General features: G+C 42.8%; 2 protein-coding genes across 3 annotated transcripts in view; both read left to right on the forward strand.

The window, feature by feature from the left end:
* LOC139370377 (EVI5-like protein) overlaps positions 1 to 13,639 on the forward strand; it is a 34,010-nt gene extending 20,371 nt beyond the window's left edge. Inside the window, exons 7-20 of one of the 2 annotated variants that reach the window (XM_071109820.1) lie at positions 52 to 195; positions 399 to 488; positions 1,247 to 1,344; positions 1,577 to 1,637; positions 1,819 to 1,872; positions 2,444 to 2,476; positions 2,996 to 3,136; positions 6,798 to 6,914; positions 7,041 to 7,181; positions 7,521 to 7,682; positions 10,060 to 10,206; positions 10,613 to 10,708; positions 10,919 to 11,014; positions 12,306 to 13,639. In XM_071109820.1, the coding sequence (XP_070965921.1) occupies positions 52 to 195; positions 399 to 488; positions 1,247 to 1,344; positions 1,577 to 1,637; positions 1,819 to 1,872; positions 2,444 to 2,476; positions 2,996 to 3,136; positions 6,798 to 6,914; positions 7,041 to 7,181; positions 7,521 to 7,682; positions 10,060 to 10,206; positions 10,613 to 10,708; positions 10,919 to 11,014; positions 12,306 to 12,614 (1,689 nt within the window). In that variant the 3' untranslated portion in view covers positions 12,615 to 13,639. The remainder of the gene's footprint in view (positions 1 to 51; positions 196 to 398; positions 489 to 1,246; positions 1,345 to 1,576; positions 1,638 to 1,818; positions 1,873 to 2,443; positions 2,477 to 2,995; positions 3,137 to 6,797; positions 6,915 to 7,040; positions 7,182 to 7,520; positions 7,683 to 10,059; positions 10,207 to 10,612; positions 10,709 to 10,918; positions 11,015 to 12,305) is intronic. The other variant, XM_071109821.1, reaches the window with a different exon arrangement.
* Positions 13,640 to 19,637: 5,998 nt separating this feature from the next.
* LOC139370378 (zinc finger protein Gfi-1b-like) lies at positions 19,638 to 23,029 on the forward strand. Its single transcript, XM_071109822.1, has 5 exons — positions 19,638 to 19,911; positions 20,096 to 20,256; positions 20,685 to 20,828; positions 22,021 to 22,186; positions 22,554 to 23,029. Exons 1-5 carry the CDS (start codon positions 19,638 to 19,640, stop codon positions 22,715 to 22,717), a joined length of 909 nt encoding a protein of 302 aa, XP_070965923.1. The 3' UTR covers positions 22,718 to 23,029.
* The last annotated feature ends 839 nt before the right edge of the window (positions 23,030 to 23,868 follow it).

Raw genomic sequence — 23,868 nt, forward strand, 5'->3', positions numbered from 1 at the left:
CTCTTCCCCTCTCATCCACCCTCTTTCCCCTCTCTTTCCTTACCCCAACAGGAGCAGCTCCCGGAGCTGAACGTCCACTTCCGTTCTCAGAGTTTCCACACCTCCATGTACGCCTCCTCCTGGTTCCTCACTCTCTTCCTCACCTTCCTCCCCATGCCCGTCGCCACACGCATCTTCGATATCTTCATGTACGAGGTAAGAGACTCACCACTGGTGTCTTGTTTGGGTGAACATATACTTGAAAAATAAACATAGTGGATCCATATACATTATGTTTGATTTTAAATGTAACCTTTATTGACAGGTTGTTCTCATGAACATAAAATATATTCTACAAGAGAGTCTTGTGATCTAGCACTATGAGTGTGTTGAATTGAACTTTGATTCCCTGTCTACAGGGTCTGGAGATTATATTTCGTGTGGGCATGGCCATTCTGCAGTACAACCAGACTGACCTCATCCAGCTGGATATGGAGGGCATGTCTCAGGTAACAACCCCCATAGGGCTCTGTTCAAAAGTAGTGGACAATATTTGGAATATGTGTGCCATTTGGGATTTATCCCATGAAAGGCACTACAGCAGGGTTCCCCAATAAGCTGTTTCACCATTAAGTAATCAGCTTTAAGGGACCTAATTTGTGATTTTATTTGCCCCCCCCAAGTGTTCTGAGATTTTATTAAAATAAAATACAAATCTTTCTTGGATGTAAAAGACTGTAAGATTACCAGAAAATGAGCTCAAAGTGATTTTAATTGAGGAAATCTGTTCCCAAGTAGTCCGTCGGATAAATGGAGGCACGTGATCGTATCACAATGTAATCAAGGTTTGAAATTCTAATTGTTTTGTCAAATACTATATCTGTTCTTGCGGTCAATTTGCAGTGTACAAATTATTTATAACTATGATTCTGGCCCCCCTCCCATCCACTCAAGGAAATTTCGGCCCACAGCTAAATGTAATTGGGGACCCCTGCACTGTAGTATACATCATGAATTATCACTGTAGATAGATTCAAGACCTGCTGAAGGCAAGAAAAACAAAAGAGTGAAATTGGCCATTGTATAAGCATATGGGCATTTGTGAAGTGTCTTTACTTCAATTATCATGTGATACCTACTGAATGTTTTATTCCCTTTCATAGTGTCTTAACAGGACATATTATTTTTCAGAGTGTCTTAACAGGACATATTCTCGTTCAGAGTGTCTTCTATGAAGCTCTAACCTTGTCTCTTCCTTCTCTCGCAGCACTTCCAGAAGGTGATCCCCCACCAGTTTGACAGCTGCCCAGACAAGCTGATCCTGAGGGCCTACCAGGTCAAATACAACCCCAAGAGGATGAAGAAGTAGGCTCTGCTTCTGATCACTGTTCATTAGAATAACAACACTGGCTTTGGGTTGTAGACTACAGTTAATATGGGCCAATGTGACCTGGCTTGTGGTGTTGTTACTATACAAAGCATGTTTTCAGTTTAAGATGATTAGTTTCAGTTTGATTTGCATACCGTCAAATGCATAAATGTGAAATAGAAACACATTGTATGAACCTAACTCTACTAAAATGTGTTTACTTGCCAGGTTGGAGAAAGAGTACACCACAATCAAGAACAAAGAGATGGAGGAGCAGATAGAGATCAAGGTGTGTGTGTGTGTGCGCGTGTGCCCATCTAACTTCTTCTTTGAGCTAATCTATTAATAGACCGACAGAATATATCTTTTTTTTCTGTCTTACTTACAAAGCCCCCAATTTATAAGCCTTGTATAATGACTAATACATGTTCCTAACAGTCTCTCTACCCGTTTTAAATACACATCCACAGAGGTTACGCACAGAGAACAGGCTTCTGAAGCAGAGGATTGAGACATTGGAGAAGGTAAGAGACGGAAACTTGGCTTCGAGTCAGACACTCACTTTAGCGCTAAGGTGAATAAGGTTTATGCTGTACAATAAAACACAGCCAGAAACATGAAGCTAAAATATAGCCATGCCAACCAAGACTTATATCCTGTCACATTTACAGAATAAGTGAGGTGACTTAAGTTGTGAATGTACCTAAGGACAGAGACCATGTCTGTTGATTTTGTGTGCGTGAGTGGATGATTTAAAAGGATGGGCCTTAATTCTAGACCGGAGCCACTGAGCCTCTCCTCCTTTTCCAAGTACTCTGGCTTTTCTTGCCCTCTTGCTTCTCTCCTGTTGTTCTCCGGGTAATGCTTTTTGTCTTTCTGTTCTTTTTAAAATGTAATTCCTTCTCTCACACAAACCCACGGCCACTCGTTCACTCTGTATTATCGATTTCTTTCTCTTGTTTATTTTCTGTTGTCACATTTCCGTTACTCGTTTGCCCTGTTCTTATCCTTCATTCCTCGTGTTCGTCTTTATTTCTCCCTATTCTCTCCTTATCCTTTTTCTTGTCTTCTTCCTCTCCTTCACTGGTGTTGTAGGAAAGTGCTGCTCTAGCAGACAGGCTGATACAGGTACAGTACTGGAAAACCACCTCTCCTCCTCTTAACACCTTCCTTCCTCCTGCACTTCCTCTCTCTGTCTCCTTGACGGTGACCAATCAATGCCTGACTTCTGCATGAGAGAATGTTTTGTCTGTCTGTCCGTCTGTACGTCTGTCTGTCAGACCATGCTCCCCCTTGACTGCATGTGCGTCTGTGTGTCCATGGTAGGAGCTCTAATATTAAGGCCTACAGCCCTGCATGTGGAAACACAGGCACTGTTTTTTGCCCTCTGTCATTTATTAGGATAGAAGTGTCTTTGTAGGGTAATTACAACCTAATAGGAATGGATACAGAAGTGCCATTTTATATTCTACTCTGTCAACTCCTAATATCTAACCTCCAATTGGGAAAGTGTTAAAGCTAAGCACCAATTCCCTCTAAATTCAAACCAACGTTGTCGATACAGCCCCCCCCCCCCCCCCCCAGACATATTCCCTATAACTGGCACGGCCCCCTCTGGTCTCTGACCCTGTGTCTTCACTATTCCAGGGTCAGGTGACGCGGGCGCAGGAGGCGGAGGAGAACTATGTGATCAAGCGGGAGCTGGCGGTGGTGAGGCAGCAGTTCAGCGTGACCAGCCAGAACCTGGAGAAAGCCCAGGACACCATCGGAGAACTGCAGCGGGAGAAGGTAAGGAATGATCTGGAGTCAGTGTGGGTGAGATATTGGGATGCTGCAGGGGCAGGGACTCAGATGTAGAACTGATCTAGAGTCAGGATTTGATTAACGGTGCACCTGTTTTAGGCTTTCACTCAGAGATTATGAGTAAAATTCTCAGATACAAGTCTATTGCAATGGATAACAAGCTCTAAAAGTTACAAATGACAAAACATGTTTTTGACACACAAATGACGGGTATGGAAAATTACCAGCACTAGGCTGTATAGTCTGTGGTTGCCCCTGTGGATTTTTGTTGTTGTTCTTGCTTGGGGAACTGACTCATTCTGACAGTCTTCTGCTCGTAAAATATTGACATAATTATTTGCCAATGTTACTTGTCATTTAAAAAATAATTACGCTCTAAATCGATGACATTGACAAATTCTTCGGCGAGGATAAAAAAGGCTGGTGTTGGGGAAATTCATATGTCTAGAAGTCAACTGTTGTAGTGTATACTATTATTCTGCCCCTATGCTCTTCATACAATTTAACATAATAACGTCATGTGTTTTCCAAACAGTTCAGTATAATCTGTTCAGTGTAATCTGGATGTTTGTGATTTGTAAGTTTAGGATCAAGTTGATTAGCGTCTTATCGTAAGTGTTTGGGTAGCGCTTTGATGATAGTGGACAGGCTGGCAAACACTTTCTTTGTTTCTCTTCATGGGTCATATCTGGAAAACTTCACTTTGGTAGTGATTCAGTTTCTGTATTTTAAGTATCTGTTTGATGCTCACTTACAGTAATTCTGTGTGTTTTTTTAGGATGGTGTTGCTTGGCAAAGTATTGGCTGTTTCTAATGTAGAATTATTTGCTTTCAGTTGCCAGTAGAGCAACATCGTACATTATAAATCAAAACAAATGTTATTTGTCACATGTGCCGAATACTTACAAGCCCTTAACCAATAATGCAGTTTTAAGAAAATATTTACTAAATAAATGACAGTAAAAAAAAAAAAGAAGGGAACACCATGAAATATCAACAGCGCTATATACAGAGGATACCGGTACCGAGTCAGTGTACAGGTTAGTCGAGGCAATTATGGTCGTTTGTACATGCAGATAGGGGTGAAATGACTATATGCATTGATAATAAACAGCGAGTAGCAGCAGTGTAAAAAGCAAAGGGGGGATGTCAATGTATATAGTCCGGGTGGCCATTTGATTAATTGTTCAGCAGTATTATGGCTTTGGGGTAGAAGCTGTTAAGGAGCCTTTTGGACCTAGACCTGGCATGCCAATTTTTGGGGCCTTCCTTTGCTGTTGTTCACTATCATCTACTTTGTCTTGCTCAAGTTGAGGGAGAGGTTGTTGCTCTGGCACCACACTGCCAGTTCTCTGACCACCTCCCTATAGGCTGTCTCATTGTTGTCGGTGATCAAGTCTACCACTGCTGTGTTGTCAACAAACTTAATGATGGTGTTGGAGTCATGCTTGGCCATGCACTCGTGGGTGAAAAGGGAGTGTACAGGAGGGGACGAAGCATATACCTCTGAGGGGCCCCCGTATTGAAGATCACCCCTTAACACCTGGGGGCGGAGCATCAGGAAGTCCAATATTTAGTTGCAGATGGAGGTCTTTAGTCCCAGTGTCCTTTGTTTATTGATGAGCTTTGTGGGCACTATGGTGTGGAACGCTGAGCTGTAGTCAATGAACAGCATTCTCACATAGGTGTTCCTTTTGTCCAGGTGGGAAAGGGCAGTGTGGAGTGCAATAGAGATTGCATCAGCTATGGATCTGTTGGGGCGGTATGCAAATTGGAGTGGGTCTAGGGTTTCCGGGATGATGGTGTCAATGTGAGCCATGGACGGCCTTTCAAAGCAGATCATGGCTACAGATGTGAGTGCTACGGGGGCGGTAGTCATTGTATAGAGTTTGATGTTTGACCTATTCTAAATCCATAGTGTTATAACATTGTGCTCACCCAGGGCTGGTGTGGTATAAGCCAGTTGTATGAGCATTCTAATGCATAGATGTAGACAAACAGCCATGGTGAGGTGGACAATAGTGTGATGTTGAATGGGTAGACAGACAGACACAGACGATGCCTGTAGTCCAGCTGGTCCAGCACAATAGGGCTTCGGTTATTCTATTGTGACTGTGTGTGTTAGCAGCTGTGTGTCGCCTGTCCTTGTGTGTTAGTGTGTGTTGAACGCTACAGAAACACGAATGCTCCTCTGTGACTTTGCCTCTAGGTGCAGTGCATCATGTGTGCAGGATGTTTATTTATTTTTTAAATCTTTCTCACACACGCACACTGTTTATGTTAGTCTATTCAAACACGTGTGAGTCACTTAGTGCTTGAATCCGTTTTGAATGCAAGTCCCCAACTACGGCAAAAAACTAAAGACGATGTGTTTCTGTTACTGAATGTGTCAGGAACCACAACTCTTTCTACAGGCATTCGGTTCTCAGTTTCAATTTATTGGGAAACGTGTGTTTACGTTGCCGGACCAAATGAAATGGATAATCAACAAAAGTGAAATGAACAGTAAGCATTACACTCTCAAAAGTTTCAAAGGAACAGAGACATTTCCAATGTCATATTATGGCTATGTACAGTATGTACAGTGTTGTAACAATGTGCTGTTTCTCTTCATACTCAGACACAGCAGTCACACTAATGACACTCATTCACCATGTGACGAATAGGGTGTGTGAGAGTTCACGCGTTTGCACGGCTCACCATTGTTTCTTGACTCTCTCCTCCTCCTCTTCCTCCATCAGTCTTTCAACACCAGCTGAACTAAGTTTAGATCGACTAGAATTGGGGCCATGGAGAGAATCCGTGGTATAGGTGTGTGTGGTGTTGCTATGGAATTGGAGTTTCAGGTGTGGTCAGATAATGTGTTGTGCCTCTGATGACTAGCCTGGGTGTATTACCAAGCCAGAATTCACACACCCCCACCTCTCACTTCTCTCTCACATTGAAACTGAGTGGGTACTTTAATTCACAAAGAAAGAAAGGCCTTTATGCCATGCATACGCATACAAAGTTATTGGTTCTCTCTCTGTCTCACCATCTGTCTCTTCTCTCTGAAACGCATCTAGTGAGAAACGGACATGTTTTTGGTTGGTTGACCCCTTTGCCAACCCACATCCCTTCTGTCCATCCCACCACAACTATCACAGCTACACAGTGCTGTACTCCACATCTCCTTTTAGTACATCACTCATTTATCTGCTTGGGTGTACACAAATGAGTTGAATCTACCTGGTGGATACACTGATAGACTTTTGTAAGTGGTTCCCATTTCCAAATCAATAGAAAACGGCCATTTTAGACAGACGTTCTTCTGACCCATCAATCAATCAAATGTATTTTAAAAATGCCATTTTACATCAGCAGTTGCAAAGTGCTGTACACATACCCAGCCTAAATTCCCAAAACAGCAAGCAATCCAGATATAGAAACACAGTGGCTAGGAAAAACTCCCTAGAAAGGAAACCTAGAGAGGAACCAGGCTCTGAGGGGTTTCCAGTCCTCTTCTGGCTTTGCTGGGTGGAGGATCTTTATCTTCTGATGCCTTAGTACACAGAAAAGTTTGATTGGTTGGTATGTGTAGTGTCCGTTTGGGATTGGTCCCAGTGTGTTGTCTCAGTTTATAATTGGTCCATGTGTTGTGTCTCAGTACACAGAGCAGTTTGTGACCGGTCTGCAGACGCAGCTGGAGCAGTCCCGGCTGCAGGAGGCAGAGCTGCTGGGGGCCCTCAAAGAGATGCAGGACAAAGTACTGGACCTAGAGAAGGTAAGAGAACACACCTGTGTGTGTGTGTGTGTGTGGTTATATCAGTGTGTTTAATATCTTCATTGTGTGTGTGTGTGGTATATCTGTGTGTTTAATATCTTCATTGTGTGTGTGTGTATGTTCCAGAGGAGCAGCTCTCTGCCTGATGAGAACAACGTGGCCCAGCTGCAGGACGAGCTGAAGCTGGTGAAGCTCCGAGAGCTGGAGACACTGCACTCCTTCAGAGAGATGCAGGACACGGTGACCGAGCTCAACCAGCGCTGGCAGGTAAGTAAACACACCACAGAAGACTGTAGAGTAGGGAACTGAATGCTTCAGAAGGGGAGGGCATAGTAGAGGTGACTAGAAGAACAGTGTTTGTGTAACCGGGTTGCTTCCATCCCTCTCCTCGTCCCAACCTGGGCTAGAACCAGAGACGCTCTACACACATCGACAACAGTCGTCCTCAAAGTATCGTTACCCATCGCTTCACAAAAGCCAAGGGAAACAACTACTTCAAGGTCTCAGAGCGAGTGACATCAGGGAGAGATGGATAGAGAACCGATGCACCATGGTTGTGGCTCTCTAACCTGTTCTTCCTCTCCGTTCCTCTCTTTCTCTCTCCAGCTCCACATGTCCAAAGGTGGCGGGGGTCACTGGAAGGAATCCCCCAAGAAGAATGCCCTGAATGAGCTGCAGGACAAGCTGATGGGGGTGCGTCTGAGAGAGGCCCAAGCCCAGGCTGAACTCAGGGAGGTCAAACTCCAAGCCATACAGCTGGAGAGCCAGGTCAGTGGAAGAACTTTAGCCTGATGCCAAATCTGTTTGTGCGCTATCTATATAAAAGTGATCCATTGTGTGTTATTTCCTTCATCTGATCCCAGGTCTGTTGCATGTAACAATGACCATAGGAGTTGGCAAGACAGTGCTGGAACCAGCCTAGGGAAATACATTGTATTGGATCACATTTCTAAAAGAGACTTTCATTAGGCCTAAATGACTAAGGGGTAACTTATACATCAAATACTATGTGAAATGGTAGATAAATGCCAAGTACAAGTGTGACATATGACATTGTGAAAGAACAATGCAGTATAAAAGTGGTAAGGAAGATGCAAATACTGCCTCATCTTTTGGATTTATGGAAAGTACCTCGCTCAGTGTTTTAACATTCAGTTCCACACTCATGTTTCTCACCCTGATGAGTGAGATGTTTGACTTTTGTGGTGGATTATTCACAGCTCTATACAACACCATAGGCCTACACACACACGCACGTTTTCGTTACAGTTCATCACTTTGGGCCGCAGGTTGGCATTTCTTGGGATGACTCTTATACTGGAGGCAGCTCTGCAGAGTGGTCACTAGCTGGCACAGCCAGAGTCATAAAAGCAAAACCTAAACCTAACCTTAAATTAAGACCAAAAAGCGTATTTTTTTTCATGAATGTTTACAATATAGCCAATTTTGACTTTGTAGCCTGCCCATCTAGTGGAAATCTCCCGGCACTGCCTCCAGGACGAGGAGTCTTGAAGGAGTTCCCACATATGCTGAGCACTTGTTGGCTGCTTTTCCTTCACTCTGCGGTCCAACTCATCCCAAACCATCTCAATTGGATGGGGTCGGGTGATTGTGGAGGCCAGGTCATCTGATGCAGCACTCATCACTTTCCTTCTTGGTCAAATAGCCCTTACACAGCCTGGAGGTGTGTTTTGGATCATTGTTCTGTTGGAAAAAGATGATAGTCCCACTAATCGTAAACCAGATGGGATGGCATATCGCTGCAGAATGCTGTGGTAGCCATGCTGGTTAAGTGTGCCTTGAATTCTAAATTAATCACAGACAGTGTCACCAGCAAAGCACCATCACACCACCTCCTCCATGCTTCACGGTGGGAACCACACATGCGGAGATCATCCGTTCATCTACTCTGCGTCTCACAAAGACACGGCGGTTGGAACCAAAAATCTTAAATTTGGACTCATCAGACCAAAGGACAGATTTCCACCAGTCCATTGCTCGTGTTTCTTCTTAACCACTACTCATTTAGTAGTGGTTTCTTTGCAGCAATTCGACCATGAAGGCCTGATTTCACGCAGTTTCCTCTGAGCAGTTGATGTTGAGATGTGTCTGTTACTTGAACTCTGTTGCAGTTTCTGAGGCTTGTAACTAATGAACTTATCCTCTGCAGCAGAGGTAACTCTGTGTCTTCCTTTCCTGTTTGCGGTCCTCGTGAGAGCCAGTTTCATCTTAGCGCTTGATGGTTTTTCGACTGAAGAAACTTTAAAAGTTCTAGAAATGTTCCATATTGACTAACCTTCATGTCTTAAAGTAATGATGTCGTTTCTCTTTGCTTATTTAAGCTGTTCTTACCATAGACCTGTTTGGTAAAAGACTGTGTACCACCCCTACCTTGTCACAACACGACTGATTGGCCAAGCCACACTGCTTCTTAACACAGCGCGCATCAAACCCGGAAGCCAGCTGCTTCCAGGTTCGGAGGAAACACTGTACACCTTGCGACCTGGTCAGCGTGAACTGCGGACGGCCTGCCACAGGAGTCGCTAGTGCGCGATGAGACAAGGATATCCCTACCGGCCAAGCCCTCCCTAACCCGGATGACGCTAGGCCAATTGTGCGTTGCCCCATGGACCTCCCGGTCACTGCCGGCTGCGACAGAGCCTGGGCTCAAACCCAGAGTCTCTGGTGGCACAGCTAGCACTGCGATGCAGTGCCTTAGACCACTGCGCCACCCGGGAGGCCCCAAAAATGAACTTTTAACTCGGGCACACCTGTTAATTGAAATGCATTCCAGGTGACTACCTCATGAAGCTGGTTGAGAGAATGCCAAGAGTTTTCAAAGCTGTCATCAAGGCAAAGGGTGGCTACTTTGAACAATCTCAAATATAAAATATATTTGATTTGTTTAACACTTTTGGTTACTACATGATTCTTCCATATGTGTTATTTCATAGTTTTGATGTCTTCACTATTATTCTACAATGTAGAAAACAGTAAACATAAATTAAAACCCTTGAATGAGTAGGTGTCCAAACTTTTGTACTGTACATGACATTTAAATACTTGTAATTTAGCAGACGCTAACCCAGTGACGAATTACTCTTTCAGCCTTCTGACACTGTCCCCACTCTCTCTTCACCCGCAGAACCAGATTCACAGCAAGCTGATTGGGCGCCATGAGGTGGAGAGCGCCGCCATGCAGGAGAGGCTGCAGCAGCTGGCGAGCCAGAACAAGGGGATGCTGGCCCAGCTCACCGAGATGAAGAGGAAACAGGCCGAGCTCGACTGCAAGGTGGGGGAGAGGTGGAGGGAAGGGGGAGGATGGAGGTAGCCAATGGTAGCGTTGAAATGTGTGGAATAAGCGGGCTGCAAGTTAAGACGGGGGAGGGAGAGTGGGGATGAAGGTCCAGAAAGAAAGAGGGATGGAGAATGGAAGCGGGAGGAGAGGGGGAGTAGAGAAGGTATGGGGAGGATGGAGGAGCTGCCAGGTGACTGCCAGGTGAGAGAGGAGATGGAGGGGGAAAAGGAAGCAGCCTAGGGTGACATTGATAAGTGGGCGTTGTGTGTGAGCCTGCAATCTAAACAGATGCCATTGCAGAACTAGATGGTCTAGTGGCTTTCACTCAGGCTTTGCGCCAGAGGTGATTTTTCTCTCTCTTGTCTTTTCTCTTCTGCCGCTCTCTTCCCTCTCTCTGTAGAGTAAAGAGGAGGTGATGGCGGTGCGCTTGCGGGAGGCTGACAGCATGGCTGCCATGGCTGAGTTCAGACAGAAGATAGCTGAGCTGGAGATACAGGTGGGATGTTCGTACACAGAACTGAACTTGACTTCCATATGGAATGGATGTCATTGTCAAGTGTGTTTTAGATTTCTTCTGGGTGGTATGTGTGCATTGGAGAGATCGTCTTCCCTGCTTCTTTGGCGTTGACTGTTCGGTTGTGTACGTTTGTGGGCGTGTGTGTGGGCGTGTGTGTGTGTGTCTAATCCCCCTATCCCTGTCCTACAGAAGGAGGAGGGTCTGATCCAGGGCCAGCTGAACCACTCTGACTCCAGGCAGTATATCACCCAGCTTCGAGACCAGATCGGAGAGCTCAAGAATGAGGTCACACACATTTAACAGTCATTTAGCAGACGCTTTTATCCAGAGCAACTTACAGTAGTGAGTTTGTACTTTTTGTGGTACTGGTCCCCCGTGGGAATGGAATCCACAACCCTGGTGTTGCAAGCGCAATGCTCTACCAACACACACACACACACAGTAAAAGTCCTTGTGTCTGGGGTTAGTTTAGCCATTGACACCCAGCTACATGTGAATCAGATCCCCTCATGCTTTTTGTATTTCTCTGAAATGATAGATGTTGTCCGCCACATGAAGCATGACATACTAGATTCAGTACTCTGGCCTTCCTCTGTATGACATTTCCAACCACACAGAATAGACGTACCCCCCCCCCCCCCCCCCCACCCCCCACCCCTTCAAAACCCCAGATCTCAGAAAGAGAGCGATGAATGCGTGTGAGAACGAGACAACACTGATTCTCACATGCTTAAAAACACACACACACACCAACATAGCTGAACCACGTAATATACACTTGCTCATTCAGAGAGCGGCTGTGCGTGAGAAGGATGTGTCAGAGGAGGGAGTGATGGGACTGCCTTGCCCTTTTCTGTTCACTAGTTCTTAGAGTGCATACTGTTGGGGGTATTCGTCATATGGAGCCTTTATGTGAAGAGTACCGAAACATTACAAAAATTAGCAAGCAGTCATTTTCCGGTCTCAAATCTCAGGCATCTATTTTGCAAATGAATTCATGTTTTGGCGTTGGACCGTATCATAAGTCGAATTAGCATATATGTTTATTTTTTTGGTAACTGTCGAAGTTATGATTATAGAGTCATACCAATGACTTTTGAATATTCTGATTTGTCCCAGAACAATATGATACACTTCGAGAAGGGCTGATCTAGAATCAGACCTGTATAGCGTACATGATTAAACTCTGCTGTGTAAACCAAGACAGAAAAGGAAGAGGTGGGCGAGTGCCTAGTTATAGTGTTCCTATTGGTTAACCACTACCCTCCCCCTCCTACCAGCCTAACTCAGTACAAATCTCAGAGTTTTCTGTAAGTACTGAATCAGTGTTGTATCTACACGCGCACACTCATGCAGACACACACAGAAACATCAGACTGGATTTAACCTTGTCACTGCAGGCTAGACCACCATACCAGGTTGCTATAGAAATGGGTCACTTTCCAACCAGTGTACACACTCTTCTCACCAACAAACCGCATCAAAAGCCTTTCTTTGTGATATCAGTAATATCCTAGATAATTGTGACAGTAATCTATGTGTATGAATGTCTTATCCTTATTTCTTTCTCTTTTAGATCAGGCAGCTCCGCGGGCAGCGCTCCAAGTTCGCTCCTAGTTCCCGGGATGGGGGCGGGGGCTACCCGGATCTGTGTCTAGCTAGCCCCTTGTCGGCCGGAGGCGACTACCTGAGCTCGGATGAGGACCTTCTCCCCAGCCCCATCCCCCCTAACGCCATGTACCCCGCCCTGCCCCACCCCTCGGCCAGGCTGGACAGCGAGGGCAGCACCGACAGCGAAGCAGAGGCCCACCCGGACCACCCCCACCACGGCCCCTCGCAGCAGCTCTACACTAGCATGGTGTGTGCTGAGGTCCTGGACAACTGAGCCATGGCGGTCCCTGGAACTCCCTGGTCCTGTACTCAGTATCTCTTTAGTATTAGAGATGCTGTACTCGCCCCAACTTTACTGTACTACTGTTTTCACCCTAAACTACTGTAACCTGTAACAGACATCCTCCCCTCCTCCTCCTTCATGTTGGTGCCATGGTCTCTCCTCTTTTTGTCATTCTCTTTTCTCCATTTCCCCCTTTTACTTCTCTCTTCTCTCCTATCTCTCTTCACTTATCCCTCTCTTTATCTCCCTCTCTCTCCCTCAATCTCTTTCTCCTCTACATTCTCACAGACCCTAAATTCCCTATGGGGGTTGAGTCATTTCCAGTCCTATTCCCCTGTCCTGTCCTGTCCTTGGCATTAGTTTCCACACTGCACTCCGGACCTGAGTGAAGAACAGATAACTTCAGTATGCTCACTGTGCAGCAAGCATATCCTATCCGCACAGAAAGCCGAGAAAATAAAAGGGAGTGAAAATGGACCAAAATAATAACTTTCAACACTCCAACCATACCACACAGCAGTGACTATGAGATGCATAGGACATCACTTTGATTAAATGATTCCCCTCAAGCTTGTAAGGACTTCAATATGGACTTGGGATCGGTAAAAGAGGATATGGATGGATGACTTGTTGGGCTTGACCCTGCTTGTACAGTCCCGTGAGCGAGATGTGGGACTTACTGTCTCCCTCCATCTTTCTCTTTCCTCCTGTTCTCTCTCTCTCTGTCTCTTTCTGTCATTTCATCATTCCAAGAAGACCCATTGGCCACCTGCACTGCCTGTCAAAATGTAAACAACCATCCACTGTAACCTCACAATGCACACTTCAAAACAAATGAGAGCGAGAGGGAATGAAGGAAGGATAGAGGTAGGAAAGGAGTATGGTATGGACTTGTACACATCAATATCATAGGGATGTTACTAGATGACATCACATGCATAGATGAATATTAACAATTTACCTTACTGAAATATGTTTGTTGTGTCTGTCTTGCAAATGAAACAAGGCAAGCGAATTACGATTACAAAAAAAATCTCAACGTTGCCAAATCTTAGGTCATTTTTTCTGCTATTATTTATGTTCTTATTTATTTTAATATTTTTTTATATATCTATATAAATATATAGATACCAACGGCGGCCAAACATTATATATACGTTGAGTTCCCTCGGTCCTTTGTGCCAACTTGAATCCTGAGGCTGAGGCGTGAACGGACGGCGTCCTTGACGATTCATGTCAGAGAGACGGAACAAATGCGCTGCTATGATTTTCCTTTTTTTTCTCCCAGTCTTCTTTTATGTTTTGTTCTATCTGCTCGACATACAGTCGAACTTTACGCCCCTTAGGAATCAGTTGTGAGTGCGAAAACTACTGTGAAGAAATTGTTGAACGGTTATGCTTCATAATGATGTCTCTACCTATGACTTGTGCAATACCCACACATAAACAACTCCTTTATACTTCATTTGAAATGTGTTAAGGCATTTTTAAACCCTAAGAGCAGGTATCAACCCACAAGTGTTTATAAGAGGACAGCAATGGCTCAGTCAATCATTCATTTTGTCTCATGGTGAGGCTGGAGTTTACTAGTTTGGGACTGCTTGGCATGTGTCTGTCAAAATGCTGTGTGAGTGACGTGAAGGGGTTCATTTGAAGTTACCAACAAACAAAAAAATATAATTTGTTGAAACTGACTAATCAGAGGCAAAATAATAATAATTTACCAGCTACAAGTGTACTGATCAGATCATCATAAATATCATTATCAAGTTGGACCAGGGTTATCACTCTGTTTATGTCTCTGTTGTTCTGTTCTCTGTTGTTCTGTTCTCAGTCATGGTGCTGTATGATGAATTATACATACCTCTCCTTCCAGAACAGCCAACTGTGACATCACTTCCTCTTTCTACTGCCTGTTACCAATAGGATTTAGGGATGGATGGAAACATTCAGTTGAACGTGTTGACTGAAAATGTCTGACTATCTGATGCACGCTGTTACTACAGCTTCAGATGGCTAAAATGCACAGGTGTTAACAGACTGGGAGCAGTATTTTGCCTAGTATATACCTCATTGGCTAACTATGTGGCATATCATCCCAATTGTCTTGAATATATGACATGCTTGTTAGAATTAGCTTTAGCTCAGTCATTAGGAGAGGGGAGACTAATGCATCGGCTTGGTGTCATGTTTCCAAAGCATTCAAATGTTCTGTGTTTATATCAGTGGGACAGAGTTGATCATGGGAATCGATGATGGCCATCTGGAAAGAAGCTCCATGTGGTTGCTATCCCAATGTCAAGGGGGAAAGGGTTCCATACAAACTCTATATAGATGGAAAGAGCATTGTCCTACTTCTGTGGCAGACACTTCACATTTTGATATATTCTTACAACAGTGGAAGCAAAATGTATTGTATAATTCAATAATTACAATAATTCCATATGATAACCTGAACTAAAGTATTAATATAAATAGATCACAAGAATAATTGAGTTGATTTGCTGATGCAGAGGATGTGTAGTAATATATTCAGTAGGGTGATATACGATCCTAAGATTCTGGATATACGATCCTAAGATTCTGGATCTAAGATTCTGGATCTAAGATTCTAGATATTGATTCTAAGATTCTAGATCTCCTCCTGACTTAAAACAGTGAGTGCTGTTCTGGGAATATGGGAATGGACGCTTAGAGTGCTTAGTGTAGCAAGCTAAGGCCCTGTCTCATGTCAGTATTAGTGAGAACTTGTAAGGTTTCTTGGTAGTATTGAGGTACTGTATAATGCTATGCCACCAAGCCTATGCATCCCAACTTTGTATCATGTTTTCTTGTGTTCAACTTATGCCACGCACTCAGATTTGGTGTGTGCCTGGCTTTTGTCACACAGTGATGCTGAATGACGGGGGAACCTGTCACCAACTGCCAAGGAAATAAGGGAGCTCCTTTAATGGGGTTCCACTGCCATGTAGCCCATCTTTCGCTCGCTCAAGTATTACAAATAACCACCTTTTTAGAGGTTAAACCAGTGCAGCAGCTGAAATCACTGTTGTCTGGTGTAACATCCTGGACCAGTCAGTTACGGCATTACTTTAGCAATGGGAGGGAGTTCGGATGCCATGTGTTGTCAACCTGTGGTAGAGTATAGTTTTGGTCAGTGGTGGAAAAAGCCCTTGAGTCATACCTGGAGTAAAAGTAAAGATACCTTTTTAATAGACAATTACTCAAATAAAAGTGAGTCACCCAGTAAAATACTACTTGAGTAAAGCTATTTGGTTTTAAATATACATCAGTATCAAAAGTAAAAGTATTAATCATTTCAAATTCCCTACATTAAGCAAACCAGACGACACCATTTTCTTGCTTACATTTTTTTTTTTTACAGTTAGCCAGGGGCACACCGACACTCAGACATAATTTACAAACGAAGCATTTGTGTTCAGTGAGTCCACCAGATCAGAGGCAATAGGAATGTTCTCTAGATAAGTGAGTTAATTTGACAATTTTCTTGTCCTGCTAAGCATTCAAAATGTAACGAGTACTTTTGGGTGTCAGGGAAATGTATGGAGTAAAAAGTACATTTGTTTTCTGTAACTTTTACGCCACTAAATTCCTAAAGTTGTCAAAAAATATAAATAGTAAAGTACAGATACCAAAAAACTACAAAAGTAGTACTTTAAATTATTTTTTACATAAGTACTTTACTCCACTATTTAGACACTACTAGACAGTGTCTAATTTACACAAAGTCTTGTGTACTCGCTCTACACTCGCATAACACCAGGCTGTATAACAACCCTGCATAATACAAACACTATACTGCTGTTCAGAGATGGTGCTTCGATGCGGAGCTCTCCAGTGTCCCAACTACAACTGGTAGAACTGTGACAATACGTTTTGATACACATGAAGATGCCCTCTGATTCAGTATTTGTCATCCATGTAGTTTTATGATTAGCGTTGGTATGGCTATTCTTTGATCTGAACCAAGTTTAAAATCTTAGGGTGTGTCGAATGGTAGGGTTCCATGTTTAAATCTAATATAGTGCCATAATGTAGGTAGATTTATACATAGTATATCAAATGCAATTTTCATAGACAGTTCAGCATTTGCACTCTGGTTTAGGGTGGTGTTCACCAAAAATATCTCAAAGATGAAGGCCACTGTTGAGCTAGGACTGAAGGATCCCCAATATGTTTAAGATTTTTATTTATATATATATATATATATATAAAACCATGTTAGAATAAAACTGGAACACTACATGCCGTTGTCTGTGTCTCAAAGAAGAGAGAAACAAAACACAAAACTCCCCCTTAAGGACGGTGTCCTCCATGCATACCCTGGGTTGTACTCATTAGGGCACTCAAAGTAAAATATTTTAAAATGTTCTGCAACAGAACAAAAATTTGTGTTTCTTATTGGACAAGTCCATGAAGTACCTCCCGGTTTCAGTCACTTTTCTTCCATTTGGTGCCTCAAACACAACCCTGGTGTAGGACAGGTCGGTATCCACTTTACTCCCTCCAACCTTGTTCACTCTCTCTTGCAATTCTACCAATGTGTTGTCAAGTATATTAATGACAGTAATAAAGACAATATTATGAAAATATTTCAGTGTTCTGTACTTGATGATTGATATGAAATTAACATTGACACTACACATTCTCAGATGCCATGTCGAGGTGGTACGGGGTTGTTGTGTTGATTGTCTCCACCTCTGTCTTCATTTGGATATAAAATCCATTGTAAATCTTCCATTGAACCTGTTCTCCTCTTTGGCTCTCTGTCCCTCTCTCTTATCTTTCTCTCTCGTTCTGCTCATCGCAACATTGGGTCACCAGTTAATTTCTGTTTGGGCTTTCCGCCTCCATCGCTCTCTGCTCTAACTTCCATTTTGAAACCCCCTCCTGTCTCAACACTTGTGTGTTGTGTCGACACTTTGCCCCACATTACTCAAGTGACTCCACCATCCTTCTCTCATTCAGTTTCTTATTACTTGTTATTCTCTTGCCTCACTTCCACACATCTTCCTGTTTGGTGATCATGTGAATCATGTTGATATAACAATGAAGTAGACTGATATTAGAGATTTGTATACCAACCTCGAGTCAAAGAGGACATTTTGGTCATTTGAAAGTGAAGAGATTAGAGAGGGTACATCTGGACTTGTTTGGTCCTATATACTGTAGCAAAGCAGCGACGAGTGGGTTTTTAGTGCAGCAGAAAGACCTGTTGCTCAGCAATGGAGTCTTTCTGAGGAAGCTCTGTGGTTGAGGTGGCTGCTGCTGAGTGTAACGGTGCTACAGAGACGCTCTTCCCCATCACTTTCATTGGGCTTCACCGAACTGAACACTACGTCTCAGTGGCTGAATACAGCCTAGAACTTAACTTGAGCGTATAGATAGATTTATACTGTAATGATACATGATTTGAGCTTCCTATTCAATTTTCATTAGTTTACTACGCAGTTGGAGATTCAGGGGTAAAGTCTACATTTTGGCATATCATATTTTGATATCAAATTCATTTTGAATTTGAGCCTGAATGTATTTGTTCAGCCTAATGACTTGATGTGAAAGGTTGACATTTGTATGCCTTTTAAAGAACCTTATCTGGTAAGTTTGTATGAAACACTTTTTCGTAGTGAGATTTTCACATTTTCCATTCTCGCCGTAATGGCATAAATTACTTCTTGCAGTCTTCAATTCCATCCTGCAATTAAGATTAGGAGCATATTTTTTGCTTTGTGCTTTTAGGAAATGATCATGTACATTATCACCATCTTTTAAATCAAAGCTCTTTTGTCATCTCACCAGGTGACTTGACTGAAGACATCTTCAAGAGGGCTAGCTGCAGAGATTTGTCATTCCTCTTTTACTAGGTGAGTTTTTCTGAATTTACTGTACCAAATGAATTCAGCCAATGTGTTCAATCTAATCATTTATCTCCACGGGTGTATCTGCATCATACTTAGTTATGCTATTTCAAATGTCACCCTGTGTCTGCAAAATTACACAGTAGAAAGAGTTCCGTGTTTTATTTACAGATCCCTTGGGCAAAAGATATGAACTATTCTGACTAGTAACACAGAATACTTCAAATGACAAATATTTTATATCTGAAGCTTTTAACCACTATGAATCCAGCAGAGGAAAAATATATCAAGTTTTGCTATTTTTGGGAACCTTTTTGCCCCTAGTCTTCTATCTTGTTATGTCTTCAATACTCTACCATTTGCCACCTGTAAGGCTGTGCAACCAGAGGGGAGAGAGCTCACAGGGTGAGCCGGGATAATACATAACGGTCTGCTGTGTTTGGTTGAATTTGGGTGGTAGTTGCTGTGGAATTGTTTCAAAACACTGGGTGCTAGTATATGTTGCCACAGTTTATGCAGCAATCCAACCAAGCTCAAGAGTAATGAGTATGTGCAATGACTTGCCTGAGGCGATGACATCTAGAGATGTCTGTAAATTATACATTCATGCCAAATAAATGACCTCCTTTATGAATAGATTCAGCAGGGAAAGCTCTGCTGGGAAAATACTCAATTTCCGTTCAGTATATTTGAACTGATTTCATTATGGAGTTCGTTTTTATGGTTTCAAAATGTTGCCTTCATAATTTTAGTGTCAGCAAAACCCACAGTACTGTTACTTTCCGAGTGGTTGTGTGACCAGGGCCTGTACTCAGAAAGCATTTCCGATTAGCTGTGCTGATCTCGGATCAGGTCCCCCTTGTTCCTGTTATCCTATTCCTAATGATCTGAAAATGTAAAAACTGATCTTAAATCAGCACTCATACTCTGAGAAGCTTTATGAATACAGCAGTGAAGTATGTGACCTTGTTAGTCAAAGCACTGCTGCCACCTGCTGTATGTTGGTTGATATGAATAACACCTGGACTATTCTGCCATTTGTCATGTACTCCATATTGCAGGACCTTCTACTTCCCTTCCATTAGACTGAGTCTACAAAACCCTCTGTGCTCCTGCTGCTTCTCGCTTCCCCACCATGCCTCGCTCTTTCCTGGTGAGGAGGGGGGGCTCTCACCCTCCGCGCCCCAAAGCAGGTAGCCCCTACTTGGGCACGACCCTGGTCCCAATAGGTTCCTCAGAAACAGACAAGAGGCAGGGGGGTACCCTTCCAGGACAGCCGTCACCTAAGGGTGCAGTGTCTCTAGTGACACACAATGAGGCCTACCCACCACAGCCTTCTCCATCTCCAGCCCTCCACCCTGCCTCACATAGTCCCCCTTACCTTCACCCCACCAGTCCCATGTCTTCAGGTAGGTGTTGAACACTGAGGCTCAGCTAACACAAGCTCATGTACATCTGCCAGTTTTGTGTATTTTCATTTTCATTCAAGTTAAGACTGAAACAGTAATGTGTTTAAGACCTAGAGATCAGTGATTGCTTATAAGAGGGGCTATTAATATAACTTATCAACCTTCTGCTATTCTCCGTCTTAAGATGGTAGAGCTGGGCTGCACCACGACTCTCCCTCCCAGTTGAACCCTGGCAGCCCTGCAGAGGAGGTGGGCTCGCCCCTCCTGGGGGAGACCCGACACAGAGGCTGTCCCCAGATCAGTGACGACAGGACCACTGGGACTGAATGTCCACTGTGTGGAAAGGTTAGTGGATGATCCCAAATCAGTTTTGTTATACTAACCCTCTAACAAGTTGTCATTGCAAATAATAATCTGTTCTTAATTGATTTACCTGTATAAATAAAGGTGAATTATTTAACATCAATCCTCCTCTCCACCAAAAAGGCTTGATATTAGTAATAGGAGAAAGCTATTTTTGCTTCCATCATGGATAGTGAACAATTCTGACTCATTGGTATTACCACTGAGGTGATTGGATAGCCCTACACACAGTATTTTTATTAACCAAAGGTCAAAGTGCAGCAACTGAAGTCTGACGTGCTTTGATTCTCTATTCTGTTTCTGACTGGAAGACCAGTGTGAGGATTAAATCAAGATAAGAGGTCTATTGTATTTACTGCACTGCTCTCCCCTTCTGCAAATCACATTAAAGTATTTTGTTTTCTTTTCAGAGTTTATTTTCTTTCTCCAGTATGGAGTCCCACGTCCACAAGTCCCATGGTGGCAGACACAAGCAGTCATCATCAGCACACATCAAGACTAACAGTCAGCCGTACGGCTATAGGCCAGACCTGGGTTTGAGCTACAGGGTCAAGGTAGGAATAACACACCTAATCACGCCAAACAAGGTCTGTTGCCTGCTACATTACATGTATAATGAAGGGTTTTAAAGCAGCTCTGGGGTCAGGTCTATTATAATCAGATCACATTGTGACGTCAAGATGTGGGACATAAGTTCCATCCCACCTGAAAAGGCTGATATTGCAGGCATTTGTTTTCATATGCCAGCTCTTACAGAAAAAGGGCATTATCAACATTTCACAATGTTATTTCGACCTCCATAGTATGGAAATATCATAAAAAGAACTGGAAATCAAGTTATTAACTGCACTGTTCTACTAAGATATATGGAATTGTTTTAAGGTCATAGCAAGGATGATTTAGCTATTTGATTTTGAATTTTAAGACTCCTTGAAGTACCAAAAATATATATAGACACATATTTTTGTCCTTACTGTTATTAGCCCATAGAAATGCATTGAATAACAGATTCACTACATGGAACAACAGATAATCCCCCCCAAAAAGATCAAAAGGAAGTTAGTTCTGAAGTGTCTCTCCTATATCTGAGAGATTTAAGAAAGATCAGGAAACCTATATATATATATATATATATAAATATATACCCCATATTTTGGGCATTAAGTAGTCTCCATATATACTTCCATACATTTTTTCAGCTGGTACCAGGGGGACCTTCAGACGAGTCTTGTGAGAGTCCTAGAGCAAAACATGTAAGTTCCGTGAGAGTCTCATCTTTCCAGAGAGGGGTCAAAATAGTTTGTAGGACATTCGGAACACTACAGATGATTTTGCGCTAAGACCGATTTTCAAGATGTCTCCTGGTCTGACAAACACCGCTCTAGCTCTGTCACCTTTCACCTCAGATGTGAAAGTGCGACATCGGGGGATGTGGTGGATTGAGACGCATCCAATGCAAAAACAACATCTCTCTATCTTTAACTGGGGCATTTTTTCATGCTAATTAGATCAACATTAGGGAGTTTTAAGAGTTTGATGCTAGTTATAAACTATATACAGGAAAAAACACTACAGTAGACCCTATACATGACTATATGGCCCATCTTATATGGCCTATATTTGTTTTTGTTTGGTGTAAAAAAAAAATTAAGATTCATCAAACTTCTCACGAAACTGTGAACCCAATAAATATATTTTTTTTTACAAAATATATGTCCATATATGTTGTGTTCTCATGTGTTTCAGGAGCGTACATTTGGCTGTAAGGTGTGTGGGAAAGTGTTCAAGCGCTCCTCTACCCTGTCCACTCACCTGCTAATCCACTCTGACACGCGACCCTACCCCTGTCAATACTGTGGCAAAAGATTTCACCAGAAATCTGATATGAAAAAACACACCTTCATTCACACAGGTGAATCAATATGTATTCTATGGAAATAGGGATCTTGTCTTTGTCACAGTCACGTTAGAAACATATGAACTATTTTAAATATATAAAAAATACTATGAGACTGGTAGGGGCATAAGGTGCCTTCCGGCGGGAAGTGATTTGGCCTTTAAAATAAATAAATATAACAGCCACTGCATGCCCCTACCACTCTCATTGATTTGGATTAAGTTAGCTGAAGTTTGTAGTGGCTGTTAAATTAAAGAAAACCGAACCATGCATTACAGTTTTCCCTGGCTCACTTTCAGGGTGAGGAACCATCTAACATTCAGTTATAAGAGAGTGAACTTCCCCTTAAATACAGTATGTCCCCTCTGCCCTCCAATCCCAGGTGAGAAGCCTCATGTGTGCCAGGTGTGTGGCAAAGCCTTCAGCCAGAGCTCCAACCTCATCACCCACAGTCGTCAGCACAGTCACAACCAGCCCTACCGCTGCCTCTATGGCTTCCAGCGCAAACAGGACCTGAGACAAAACCAGAAGAATCCCCGTACATAGACCTTTAGGCCAAGACCCTGGCTAAGAGCTGATCTGAGCTCAGTTTTCACAATCGGGAGAACCACTGTACAAAGATAGCAACTCAAACATCTTTTCATTATAAGGGGCACCACTGCACAAGCTAAACAGAAGCTGGGGATGGATGAAAGAAGGGATGGATGCTCCACAAAAAATTCTAACATTTACCTTGACTGTAGTTGAATCCCAACTGTATATTTTGCCTACATATATATTGTTTTTTTTCAGTGTCATCATAGGGTCATATCTGAAAATATGTTTACAACACCTTTGAACTTTATTCCAAAGTATCGCTTTCTTATGTGTGTGCATTAAAACTCTTTGTTGTCCACTTTCAGATTTGGATAACAACAATATATTATTGTTATGAATGAATGATCATTGTTTTTTTTAAGTGATCAAACTCCCTTGCTTTTTAATGATTTACCTCTCGGAGTGGTTTTAAAGGTATGTCACTTTGAGATAAAAGAAGTTAGGCATTGCACATGGTTTATCTGGAATTCTCTGGAAATGAATCATTATCTTCATTCTCTTTAATTCTCTGGAATGGAAAGATTTACCTGGATTTAAATACCTGTGATGGGCTGAGAATGCCCCCTCTCTCTCTCTGTCAGCGCTACCCTATAAAAGCACAGTCTCTCTTCACTCTGCACTAAAACACCTGATCTCTTCAACCCCTCCACTGCACCACCAAGGAAGAACACACAGACACAGGTAAACGCATAATTTAGAATACATGCTTTAGGTTTAGGTTTTAAAGCACAATTGGCCTCATTGTGACTACATCCCCAGGCTTAATTGCTACAGAGAGAGAGAGTTGGTCGGGGACAAGATTAGCCTCATGGTGACATACCTGAGCAGGGATGACTGATGGCCCTTACAGTTATGTTGTGTGTATGGGGTACATTACAGCGATAGATCAGTCATTCAAAAATCATGTTAACCACTGTCATTGCACACAGAGCGAATCAATGCAGTTTATTATGCGATTTGAAGTAAATGTTTTGTCCGGATCTAATTTAAGCTTGCCATAACAAAGGGGTGTGAATACTTATTATAGGCGCTGTGTGTAGTGTAGCATCCTGATGGTGGTGTTGTTTACAGTTGTCTAATATTTGAATTTAATTAATTGA

This window comes from Oncorhynchus clarkii, chromosome 17 (assembly GCF_045791955.1).
Source record: "Oncorhynchus clarkii lewisi isolate Uvic-CL-2024 chromosome 17, UVic_Ocla_1.0, whole genome shotgun sequence".
Lineage (NCBI taxonomy): Eukaryota > Metazoa > Chordata > Actinopteri > Salmoniformes > Salmonidae > Oncorhynchus > Oncorhynchus clarkii.